This window comes from Brachycentrus maculatus, unplaced genomic scaffold (genome assembly GCF_059751285.1).
Source record: "Brachycentrus maculatus isolate JH-2025_06_01 unplaced genomic scaffold, ASM5975128v1 h1tg000572l, whole genome shotgun sequence".
In the NCBI taxonomy this organism is placed as follows: Eukaryota; Metazoa; Arthropoda; class Insecta; order Trichoptera; family Brachycentridae; genus Brachycentrus; species Brachycentrus maculatus.
This window is the reverse complement of record NW_028281312.1, coordinates 59,803-72,363: the sequence shown is the minus strand read 5'-3', so window position 1 is coordinate 72,363 and position 12,561 is coordinate 59,803. Positions and strand designations below refer to the sequence as shown.

At 36.4% G+C, this 12,561-nt stretch overlaps 1 protein-coding gene across 7 annotated transcripts in view; it reads left to right on the top strand.

The window, feature by feature from the left end:
* LOC148301353 (uncharacterized) overlaps nucleotides 1-12,561 on the top strand; it is a 91,200-nt gene that overhangs the window by 61,285 nt on the left and 17,354 nt on the right. For 5 of the 7 annotated variants that reach the window (XM_088273403.1, XM_088273404.1, XM_088273401.1 and 2 more), the window contains exons 10-17: nucleotides 1,706-1,723; nucleotides 2,075-2,335; nucleotides 2,939-3,045; nucleotides 4,429-4,532; nucleotides 6,968-7,070; nucleotides 9,363-9,575; nucleotides 10,269-10,323; nucleotides 10,557-10,654. In XM_088273403.1, the coding sequence (XP_088129529.1) occupies nucleotides 1,706-1,723; nucleotides 2,075-2,335; nucleotides 2,939-3,045; nucleotides 4,429-4,532; nucleotides 6,968-7,070; nucleotides 9,363-9,575; nucleotides 10,269-10,323; nucleotides 10,557-10,654 (959 nt within the window). The remainder of the gene's footprint in view (nucleotides 1-1,705; nucleotides 1,724-2,074; nucleotides 2,336-2,938; nucleotides 3,046-4,428; nucleotides 4,533-6,967; nucleotides 7,071-9,362; nucleotides 9,576-10,268; nucleotides 10,324-10,556; nucleotides 10,655-12,561) is intronic. The other 2 variants (XM_088273406.1, XM_088273405.1) reach the window with 1 other exon arrangement.

The following is a 12,561-nucleotide window of genomic DNA, read 5'->3' as shown; positions in this document are numbered from 1 at the left end:
TTATTAATTATATTAGACAAATCGCTCACTCCTTTCAACAACGTAATATATCAAAAATCGTCAATTATCAGCTGTGCATATTTTCGGAATGCCCAAAAAATGTACTAAATCCCAGCAAAAGCGTAATATTTTTAACTCAATATTACCCGCTACAGGGCAGAAAGTGGTGTGTTTGCATTTTGAAGGAAAGGTATTGTTTATGTTTTTTTTTAAATACCTTAATATTTTTCAAATGGAGAAAAAACCTTCAGGTTTTACCTAAAAAGATTTGTTGCACAGTAAAAAGTTCAATTATTGGCTTGAAATTTTTTTTTTAATACATATTATATTCCTACACTTTTTTGCATTTTGAATAAAAAATATTGTTTAATTATCTTTTTAAATATAGTAAATATTTTTCAAATGGAGAAAATACACTCAGGTTTTACCTTAAAAGATCTGTTGCACAGTAAAAAGTTAAATAAGTGGCTCGATATTTATTTTTATAACATTTTATTATATTTTTAAACTTTAAATATATATATTCCATATTCTTCTTCATCTTTGATGACATGTCAAAAAATAATATTTAAAAACAATCCCCTGAAAAATCAAGTTTTTTGATATATGAAGTTGTTGAATCTAATATCTAATCTTTTAATCTAATAATAAATTAAAAATGCAATTCCATCACGAAGTGTCAGTGGATAATATAAATCTATTGTTGAAAAGAGTGAGCGAAATGTCCGGCAAAAGGATATATGATAGATGTTCGATAATAAGTCTACACTCATTATCCATAGTATACAATAGGTATTTCTACTATTAAATCAGTTATATTTTGCTTTGTAATTAAGAAACTTACAATGTATTCTGTTTTTTCCTTTCCCGACAGTTATTGAAAAAATTAAACGTTTTTTCCTTTATTCCTTATTATTATAAGATATATGTTCGAATGATGTCATAAGGATAGAATAAAATGTGAATGCTTAGATGATCAGCTGGAGTGTCCCTTAGAGATAAAATGAAGAGTTCATGCATTCGTGGAAGCCTGGCTGTAACAGGCATCAATAGTAAGGTTGAGGAAAGGCAATTGCAATGGTATGGGCACATACGACGCAGAGAACCTGATCACATTGTAAACCAGGCGATCGTCATGAATTTTCTTTGAAAGCCATCTAGAGGAAGACTTAAAAATTCTTGGATGCTGCAGAAAGATAACATGATTCATAGGCATGACCTAGGTGACGTTGTATATATTAGAAGCACCTATAACCTGAGGACAAGGAGAGCTGACCCTAACAGTATATAAAGATGATAAGTTGGGATGGAGCCAGGAAGAAGGTGATATAAGGAAAGAATGCAAGGCTAAGATAAGCATTATCCATCAAGTTAAGAAAGGTGTGTTGAGATGGTTTGGGCATGTGAACAGAACCTGGAATTTGAATGAAAGTTCATGAATGGAGAGAACGTATGATAGATGTATGGATGCAGAGGAAGTTAGGAGTGTGTCAAGACAGTGAATTAGAAGTTCCATCCTCTTTAAGTACCCCTGAAGTAGTAGTAATAGTATTATCAGTAGCTAGGACTGTCATGGCATGGAAATAATAATTCATTCAAACATATTTTTTTCTTTAATTGATTTTATTATGTTTTTCTGTTTTGTTTTGTATAAACTAATCGTTTGTTTTGTATTTCATGTATTAATTAACCCTGGATTTTAAAGACTCCTAAAACAACAAAGGTAAGATCTTATCCTGAAAATGTATCTGTTTTAATATTTATAATTTTGTGCTTTGCGTTAACTAACAGTGTTGTTTTATTTTTTTTCCTAATGCTGCATGCGTAAAAATGGAATTAACGCATAAATCAACGTCGCCCTCGTGGAAAAATCACATTGCAATATCTTACTGATGCAATCGTCTATGGAATTCAATATAATTCCTTATTTACATGGAATAAATCACCTGGCAACGTTTTATTCATTGATTTATCTATGGAATTGTCGAATGTCAAACTGATGCGTTTGTCTATGGAAATCGATATCCTGACTTGGAAACATTGGCTGTTTCTGTTTTAATTGAAAAAAATCAAGGTTGAACTGACAGAAACCGGGGAATTTATCGAAGTGGAATCGAGAAATATCGAAAAGGAAGGTGAATCTCAGGAGAAGGATGACGGGAAAGGAAACGGGGAGGTGATTGAGGAGAAAATAGGTAAAACGGAGGATGTCGGAATGACCACATCGACTCCTTTGAAGAGTTCAGACAAGAAGGTCACGGTTGATATAAGTAAAAATATTTTGACGGAAGACATTGGGAACGGAATGGATGAATTCGACGGGAAAGATGGACAGGTAGGAAAAAAGAATATATTTTGTATGAATTGGAATATAAAGAATATATTTTATATGAGTAATGAGTCTATTTTTAATCAGCTCGTTTTTAATGGACATATCGCTCACTCTTTATACAACGTCAAATATCAAAAATTGTCAATTTTCAGTTGTGCATGTTTCCCAAATGCCCAGAAAATGTACTATATCCTAGCAAAAGCGGCATATTTTTAACTTAATATTTACCCGCTACAGGGCAGAAAGTGTTGTTTTTGCATTTTGAAGATACGGTTTTGTTTAATAATTTTTTTAAATATACTAAATATTTTTCAAATGCAGAAAAAACCTTCAGGTTTAACCTTAAAAGATCTGTAGCACAGTAAAAAGTTCAATAAGTGGCTTGATATTTATTTTTAATAAATTGTATTATATTTTTAATACTTTAAAAACGTTCTCCTGAAAAATCACATTTTTTGATTTATGACGTTGTTAAAAGGAGTGAGCGACATATCTATATTATTATTATCGCGCATCAGATATTATTTATGCCTTGTTCCTAGTTTAAAAAATGTGACAATAAAGATTTTGGTATAACTTTGTAAACCGTTTGTTATACATTTCCAGCCGGGAGATCTTCGACCAAATATTATTCCGGAAACTAATGGCCAACCTCCGGAGCGAGTTCCCCGTCAGAAGAAGAAACGGGATTTCTTCGGGACAATCAAACGAAGGTACAATTTTTCGTCTCTTTTTAAAAAGTATATTTTGTCTCATGATTCAGTTACTGATGTCTCAAAGGGACACCCGTTCTATCAAATTGTAACCAATATACAATATATTGAAATAAGTATGATTTAATTTATTTTTTTAGATGAAATGTATCTTTTCATATCTATTTTTCTATGTGTACCATAATCTAAATGATTATTAATCCCTTTTATAAAATAATTTGTATATTTATATTCGATAATCAATCGAAATTTTGTTTAAATGAATGCTTGCGCCATGACATATCGCTACTCCTTTCAAAAACGTCATAAATCAAAATTCGTCAATTTTCAGTTGTGTATGTTTTCGGAATGCCCAAAACATGTACTATATCCCAGCAAAAGAGGCATATTTTTAACTTAATATTTACCCGCTACAGGGCAGAAAGTGTTGTTTTTGCATTTTGAAGAAAAGGTATTGTTTAATAATTTTTTTAAATATAATAAAAAAATATTTGATGGAGAAAAAACCTTCAGGTTTTACCTTAAAAGATCTGTTGCACAGTAAAAAGTTCAATAAGTGGCTTGATATTTATTTTTGATAAATTGTAATATATTTTTAAACTTTAAAAACGTTCTCCTGAAAAATCAAGTTTATTGATTTATGACGTTCTTGAAAGGAGTGAGCGATATGTACATGAACAATTTAATATCATTCATAGAGCCACAAGATCAAATATACAGATAGAAGTCTAACATATATCTATGTACAAAGTAGGTTTGAATCTTTGAAACATCCCAGTTAAGACACTTCAGACGGGAAGATATTTCTACCCGTTGGGTGGATTGATACTTAAGAATGGGAAGGGTATTTTTACCTTCTGCGCCGGCCTCATTTCAAAGGCAGAAAAGAAGGAATTATCCGATGTTTTTATATAAATATTATATACCAATCTCTTTGTCAAGTTCTTAACTTCTTCTTCTCCGTCTTAATCCTCATTGCTGAGGGTTTTGACCCTTGCAGAAGCAATGACTCTTCTCCAGTTATCCCTTGACTGCGCTGCACGTAGCGCTCCAACCACTGAGGTTCCTGCTGCTGCCTTAATTTGATCGGTCCATCGTGTGGGGGATCTTCCTCTCCCTCTCTTCCCCTCCAGGCTACCGATCACAACTAGTCGTTCCAGGCTATCCTCGTTGCCACGCGCAACGTGTCCAAAGAACTGGAGAATCCGTCGGGTACAGATATTGGTTCTTAACTATATCTACGTAATTATCAAATCCCGTTGTCAGCGGTCCCCACTCGTAAAAAATACCTGGCTAAAGTGTGTTAAGGTGCATCCTAATTAAAGTGATCCCGGTAACTCAGGTAAACTGTGCTTGTTAACTCCGGATTTTGGTTGTTCCCAGATTGGGCAGATCAAGGACTCGTGCGAGGTCTGTGGATATTCCGGATAGCGAGGAAGACAGGCCCAACGGAAGAAGCATCAGCGCCGACAGAAACCATTTGACAGGTCAGTATAAGAATAAGAATTCTAGTCCTTATAAACTTCCCGATTGGCCCGCACTAGATATCCCTCCTGTTCCCAACACAGATTCAAATAAAAACATATTTAATTATCTAGAAGAAACAAAAACCCACTAAATGATCTATAAACCTTGTACATAATAAGCGAGGTAAATAATAAATGCAATTCTCGTTTTAAAAAAAAGTCCTTACTCATACTTGGTAGTGAATAAACATGTTTGAGAGTGAAGCATGGAGTTGGCAAAATAAGGATGAAAGTAGACTGGATGCAGTTGGAATGCCATCTCGCAGTGCGACAAAACCATGTTTGGTAGATGTTCCAATGGTGATATAAGAAAAGGGTGCAAGGCTGAGATGAGCACTATCCAGCAAACTAAGGAAGGCGGCTTGGGATGGTTTGGGAAGGACGAGAGTAGACTGGATGCAGTCGGGATGCCATCTCTCAGTGCGGTAAGACCATGTATGGTAGATGTTCCAATGGTGATATAAGGAAAGGGTGCAAGGCTGAGATGAGCACTATCCAGCAAACTAAGGAAGGCGGCTTGGGATGGTTTGGGAAGGACGAGAGTAGACTGGATGCAGTCGGGATGCCATCTCTCAGTGCGGCAAGACCATGTATGGTAGATGTTCCAATGGTGATATAAGGAAAGGGTGCAAGGCTGAGATGAGCACTATCCAGCAAACTAAGGAAGGCGGCTTGGGATGGTTTGGGAAGGACGAGAGTAGACTGGATGCAGTCGGGATGCCATCTCTCAGTGCGGCAAGACCATGTATGGTAGATGTTCCAATGGTGATATAAGGAAAAGGTGCAAGGCTGAGATGAGCACTATCCAGCAAACTAAGGAAGGTGGGTTGGGATGGTTTGGGAAGGATGAGAGTAGACTGGATGCAGTCGGGATGCCATCTCTCAGTGCGGCAAGACCATGTATGGTAGATGTTCCAATGGTGATATAAGGAAAAGGTGCAAGGCTGAGATGAGCACTATCCAGCAAACTAAGGAAGGTGGGTTGGGATGGTTTGGGAAGGATGAGAGTAGACTGGATGCAGTCGGGATGCCATCTCTCAGTGCGGCAAGACCATGTATGGTAGATGTTCCAATGGTGATATAAGGAAAAGGTGCAAGGCTGAGATGAGCACTATCCAGCAAACTAAGGAAGGTGGGTTGGGATGGTTTGGGAAGGATGAGAGTAGACTGGATGCAGTCGGGATGCCATCTCTCAGTGCGGCAAGACCATGTATGGTAGATGTTCCAATGGTGATATAAGGAAAAGGTGCAAGGCTGAGATGAGCACTATCCAGCAAACTAAGGAAGGTGTGTTGAGATGGTTTGAGAGTGAAGCATGGAGTTGGCAAAATAAGGATGAAAGTAGACTGGATGCAGTTGGAATGCGATCTCGCAGTGCGACAAAACCATGTTTGGTAGATGTCCCAATGGTGATATAAGGAAAGGGTTGAAGGCTGAGTCATCTTAGTTTTAGTCACTGTAATATTTATTCCATATTATCCTGGACTAGCACCTGAAGCGGAGGGCTGATCACCTTTCCTTCATTTGTAAACGATGAAGATAACACTTTGTTTATATGACGCAGTGCCCTATGCACCACTGGGGTGCGGGTAAGGGTTTAAAAACCGAAACTTATGTTTTTTTTAATGTTCAAGTACTATCTAACCTCTGATTGCAAACAGCTATATATGGTTATCTAGCGTTTAGACCAATATCACTAGTCTGTTTTTGGTTGGTTGGAAGATACTGCTTTTTAGCCCGCCAATGTACTTATTTATTTTCTGTACATGAAGTTTAAATAAATAATGAAAAATAAAAAAATAACTATTATTTATTATTATTATTATTATTTTTTTTTTTTTTGACATCTCATGAAAGATGAAGAAGAATATGGAAGTCTGGGCATTTATGGGGCTTACGACCGTCATAGGCTGGTTTAAGTGATCACTTTACACACGTGTAACATTAACATTTCATTTTCTTTACATCTCACCAATAGATGTCTCTAGTGAAGTTCTAGTGATTCAAGAACAAGGTTTCTAAATTGGTTCATATATATAGAACTTCCAAGAATTTGAGTAGTGTGGTTGTCAATAATGGGTAGAATTGGTGAATGTTACAACGTGTGTAAAGTGATCACTTAAACCAGCCTATGACGGTCGTCAGCCCCGTAAATGCCCAGACTTCCATATTCTTCTTCATCTTTGATGAGATGTCAAAAAATAATATGAAAATAAAGTTCTACAAATTAAACGCCAAATCAATAAATAAAAATAATAAAAATGCAAAAGGGTTAAGTGCTGTATTTGCATATAAAAATCAGCCTCATGAATGTGTCCTTACCATTATTGATTGGTTCATGAATACGCCTATTGTGTAATGTCTGTGAATAGTTATGGTTTGTCTCTTTCTTTCAGACAACTCTCTGAATGTTCCCTCTCCGTCCAGGAACTATCACTCCGGCCCCTCGTCCACCAACTCCCCGGCGCAGTCGGGAGATGAGTCCAGAACCTCCAGAAGGTAACGGCAAACCGAACTTTTGTACAACACAATATTTAGACATCCACAGCTTTATTTCTAAATCACTCATTTATCTAGAAGAGGAATGAATGGAATAATATTTTTTTAATATTAAGATGAGAAATATTACCATACCCCAAAGTAAAGGATACTTTTAACCTTTTAACCGCGTCAACTTTGTTCCTGAGAGACGCCCTTACGCGGCGGTATTTCGCTGTTTTTAAAATGATTACTTTTATCATGTATTTAGTTAAGAAACGATTTATTTTCCTAAACAAAAACGTTCAATGGGATTCATTGTGCCTTTTTGGTACTCTATAATACACGTGTGTCGCATTATTCTTGAAATATATCGTAATATAAACAAATAAGATCGTAACATAAATAAATCAAAGCACGCATCGTGTGTCACTCTTACCCACTGGCGATGCGTAGCGTCGAGAGTGAGACAGATATAGGGCATGATTATGGCGCGAACTAATTACCGACCGCAAGAAAAATCAGGGATCTGTTCTTTTATTTATCCTTGTGATGTTACAAATTATTAGTCAGATATTTCAACAGATGTCATAAGGCCAAAGATTGACGTATTATTTTATCCAAAGTTCCACACCATGAAACTTGGACCTAAGTGAAAACACAAACGCTTATGTCAGCCGCGTGTGGGGAATGTTTTGTAATAACACATACGGTTATGCGAGCCGCGTGGATAGAGTTAATATACAAAATACAATCCGCCTCTCGAATTTTATCCGCCTCTGTGGTGTAATGGTCAGCGTGTTTAGCTACCGTGCTGGAGGTCCCGGGTTCGATTCCCAGGGGGGTTGAAAATAAATATTAGTAATATTTATTTAATATTACCCTGGACTGGTTCCTGAAGCACAAGAGTGATCGCCTTGCCTTCATGTAAGCAATGATCAAGATAACACTGCGTTTATATGAAGCAGTGCCCTATGCATCATTGGGGTGCGGATAAGGGTTTTATATTATTTATAATGTTTAATATAATTTTTCTTCTTCTTCTCAGCACTAATACACACTTTATATGTTTTTTTTTTTCTTACTGCACACCTCACAGTTCTTTGCGGTAAGTTCACATAATCACATGTTACGTTAATGACAAAACTCTGGTCAGCAGTGTTGCCATATGCCAAACCAAAAAATCTGAATCAAACAGTCTAGAAATCTGTATAGAATCAATAACCCAAAATATAAAATTTATTTTATATTTTGGGTTATATGTATACACATTTTTATTTATTTTAGAAATCAAATCCTTTTTTTTTTAGTTTGTAGCATGGATCATTGTAGCTGTTTTGGTAGTAATAATCCTTCCAACGTTTCAGTACTTATTATCAAATGTTAACTCTGTAGACCAGACATTCTGGCCCGTATGATTCTAGTAGGCAGCTCCGTGGGCCACAATGTCTGGCCCACAGCAGGTATAACTTTAATCACTGATTTCTCTATCACCCAAGTATATTCTACCAACAAATATTTCAGGTAAATACAGTTAATCTTAATTAACATGGTCATACGAATTGCCAGACAGAGTGTCCCAAAATTAGAGAACCAAAATATTTATTTAAATGGTAGAAAAACGTCGCATTTTTTTTGATCAGAGTAGCTGATCAGTTATGAGAAAAAAAGGTCAGAGTGGAAAAGGTTAATCATACTTGAATCTATACATATTTTCATTCTTCTGTTTTATCATATACTATGTCCAATTCCAAAAATCTGTATACATAAAACTAAAAGTACTACCTAAGAGTGAAATCTCTCATCTGTAATGGCAGCCTAAAATCTGTATCAATACAGATAAATCTGTATATATCGCTCACTCCTTTCAAGAACATCATTAATCAAAAATCGTCAAAAGTTGTGCATGTTTTCGGAATGCCCAGAAAATGTATTATATCCCAGCAAAAGAGGCATATTTTTAACTTAATATTTACCCGCTACAGGGCAGAAAATGTTGTTTTTGCATTTTGAAGAAAAGGTATTGTTTAATTATTTTTTAAATATATTAAATATTTTTCAAATGAAAAAACCTTCAGGTTTTACCTAAAAAAATCTGTTGCACAGTAGAAAGGTCAATAAGTGGCTTGATATTTATTTTTAATACATTGTGTTATATTTTTAAACTTTAAAAACGATCTCCTTAAAAATCAAGTATTTTGATATATGAAGTTCTTGAAAGGAGTGAGCGATATGGCAACACTGCTGGTCAGTCTCCACCTTAAGAAGATTGTGATGGTGTCGGTCCTACCATGACTATACTCTCCATTCCAGGTCCAGCATAAGCGAGATGTCGGCGGTGTCGGGCGCGTCGACGCGCACGTACCTGCACGAGGCGTCCACGCTGGTGCTGGAGACGTCGGACAACGGGGTGCGGAGGCACTTCCTCGTGCCGCTGGCCATCGCGCAGCGCTCCCGCTGGCGGCGCAAGGGCACCAAGCTGCACATCTTCGCCGACCACACCTTCGTGGCCAAGCACCTCCCCGGGTAAAGCGCTCGCCATGTTTTATGAGACGTAGAACATTCAATTCTTGATAAATTCAACATCGATCAAATTAAATATAATTCTTAACACGTTGTGGGCGGTTTTGTTCATCAACCCCGACCCTAATTATACTCTGGCAGTCTGCCGCCCGACCCTCAGTATACTAATCACAAGTAGCCGCAACACCCAATTTCCATCTGTACAATGTTTGCAGGCGTCTCTCGCGCTCCACCTAAATTAAGCAAATTGAATGCTTGCTAGCGTCTCCCGTTCTCTACCTACAGTATGGAAAAGGACCCTAATTATACTCTGGCAGTCTGCCGCCCGACCCTCAGTATACTAATCACAAGTAGCCGCAACACCCAATTCCCATCTGTACAATGTTTGCAGGCGTCTCTCGCGCTCTACCTAAAGTAAGCAAATAGAATGCTTGCAGAACGCTGGAGCATACGGAGTCTTCAAACTGTGTCCAGGCTTTTCTGTCGGCCGCCAGCTCCCTTGCATCCCCCCAAGTCATATCCGCTTCCCGAAGTTCTGACGAGAACTGCCGACGAATTGTCAGCGGTGGTCGGGAACCTGATGCCTTGTAAAAGAGGCAAGCTTGCAAGCGGCTCTCGGGAGGCTTGCGGACTACATGGTCTAGCCAACTGAATCGCCTAAATAATATTTACTAATGTATCTAAATTTCTTTCCAGGGGTGCAGTGTGTCAAGTATGTAATAAAAACATTGCCAGGCGGATTGGCAAGCAGGTACGATTCTTTTATTAATTTTGTTTTATTTGTAACAAATATATCGACGGCTCCTACGTAAAGTACTCTTTCTGCAAATCTGTTACTTTACAGGAGAGAGCTTAGAAGATTTTTTCAACATATTCATACATAGGGCACGTCGATATAAAGAAATTAATGATAATTTTTTTACATTAATTGTGGCTGATCCTGAGGTCATTACACACATACGTGACTCTTGTTGAACTCCGCAGGGATACGAATGCCGAGACTGCCTTATGCAGTGCCACAAACACTGTCACGTCCGAGTGCTCCACAACTGCGCGCAGTCTACCATACAAAACCTTGAACTGTAAGTAAACTGACCATCAATATATACATCTTGGTTTGGCATCTCTATAGGTGTCAAACAGGGATGTGTAATGTCACCGTGGCTGTTTGATCTATACATGGACTCTTGCATGAATGAACTGAAAGGTTCAAATATGATATATACGTATTTATTTTTCAAGGATACCTGCGATTTGTACAAGCTGAAAAATAACTTAGTCATAAAATCACTATATGTCTTCATATAACTTTGTTTTAACCAGGGCTTTTTTTTTTAAACAAAAAAGGTCCGGAACTCAATTATATTCAAATATCATTCAAAGCAAATTTTCCTATGATTTTTTTTTAATTTTATTTATATATGGTTCACAAACAATGAAAAACATATTACAAGAAATGAAATACAGTGCAATACAAATTGTTTGAATGTTTTTCATCAATTAGATGAGAACACAACAAGCTTACAGAAACAATAAAGGTGCAGGTTAAATACATATATCGTAGTCATACAGGAGAAAGTGACCAAGTGCATTTTTTTTTTTTTACAAAAACATGATTATTGACTATTTGATATCTTACTAGCTTACTTTTGCCCTGAAAAAATCCCAAAGCGATTTTAAACTTGGAAGTATGATACATTATATTGACTTGTTAAAAATGGCTAGCTGCATTGATGTTTATTTTTTTGCCAAGCAAAAGTGAGTTAAATTGCCCTCCTGAACATTTTACGTTTTGTTAGTTAGTCACTTTCTCCTGTACGACTACGATATAAAGAATAGAAATTTGTTTGTAAAAAAAGGGTTATAACAATTAAAAGTAATGAAATAAAAAAAATAAAATAAAAGCAACGAATTTTGACAAATTATAAAAATATAGATTGTAATTACGTAAGTGCTAACGTTACTGTCTAATAGTGGGGACTAATCGGAGCCATTTGGTCGTAACGTAACACGTTACGATGCGAGCATTCGTATAGTCAGTACAGCGAGCCGAGTGCTCCATCCATAGTCGGAGCGCTGTTACGACATTAATTAATTTACGGCAAAATGCTTCGGTCAGTCCCTACCTTAATTGATTTTGAAGAAAAAAAACTCAAAAAAGGTGCCGGAACGCCGTTCTACCGCATTAAGGTGAAGACCGTAGTCATTTGGTCGTAACGTAACACGTAACGATGCGAGTATTCGTATAGTCAGTACATCCATAGTTTTGGATGCTCGCTGATGCTCGCCGCGAGCCATGTTACGACGTTAGGTATTTTTTTACGAAAATGGCGCTATATAAGTTATCCAATTTTATTATTATTATTTACGTTACGACGAAATGCTCCGGTCAGTCTCCACCATTACATGATAAAAAAGCCCTGGTCGTAACTTCTTATTTTGCAAGGAGTTGTGTAGTGAATTTATAACCAAAGTTATTTTTTATGTTTGAAATGGAAAATCACAATGTTTCTGTGTTAATGTGCTTCGAATATGTATATAAACAAATGATAACTCATTATGACAGGGATAAAAATGTTTATATTTAATATTATTTTTTAAATATTCTATTTCTTATCTTCATTTATTCATATATTATTTTATATCCATGTATTAATATGTATTATATATAAGTATTGTATGGCATTGGTAACGAGCATAGAAAAATTCATATTTTCAAGCCTTTAGCTGTAGATCCAGTACCTAACCTCAAAAAATATTTTTATCTATGGTAAATTACCACAATGCACAAAATAACCAACTTCACAATTATACGATTCCCATCTAGATTTTGACGATTTCTATGGATTTTGATCATAAACATACTCTGTATTATTTGAGGTTAGGTATGAGATTTTCAGCAAAGAACTGATAGCTGGGGAGGCTAATTTAAAAAACACGGGTTCATATGTACATATATATTTTTCTATATCAGTTTTCTTTACCCACT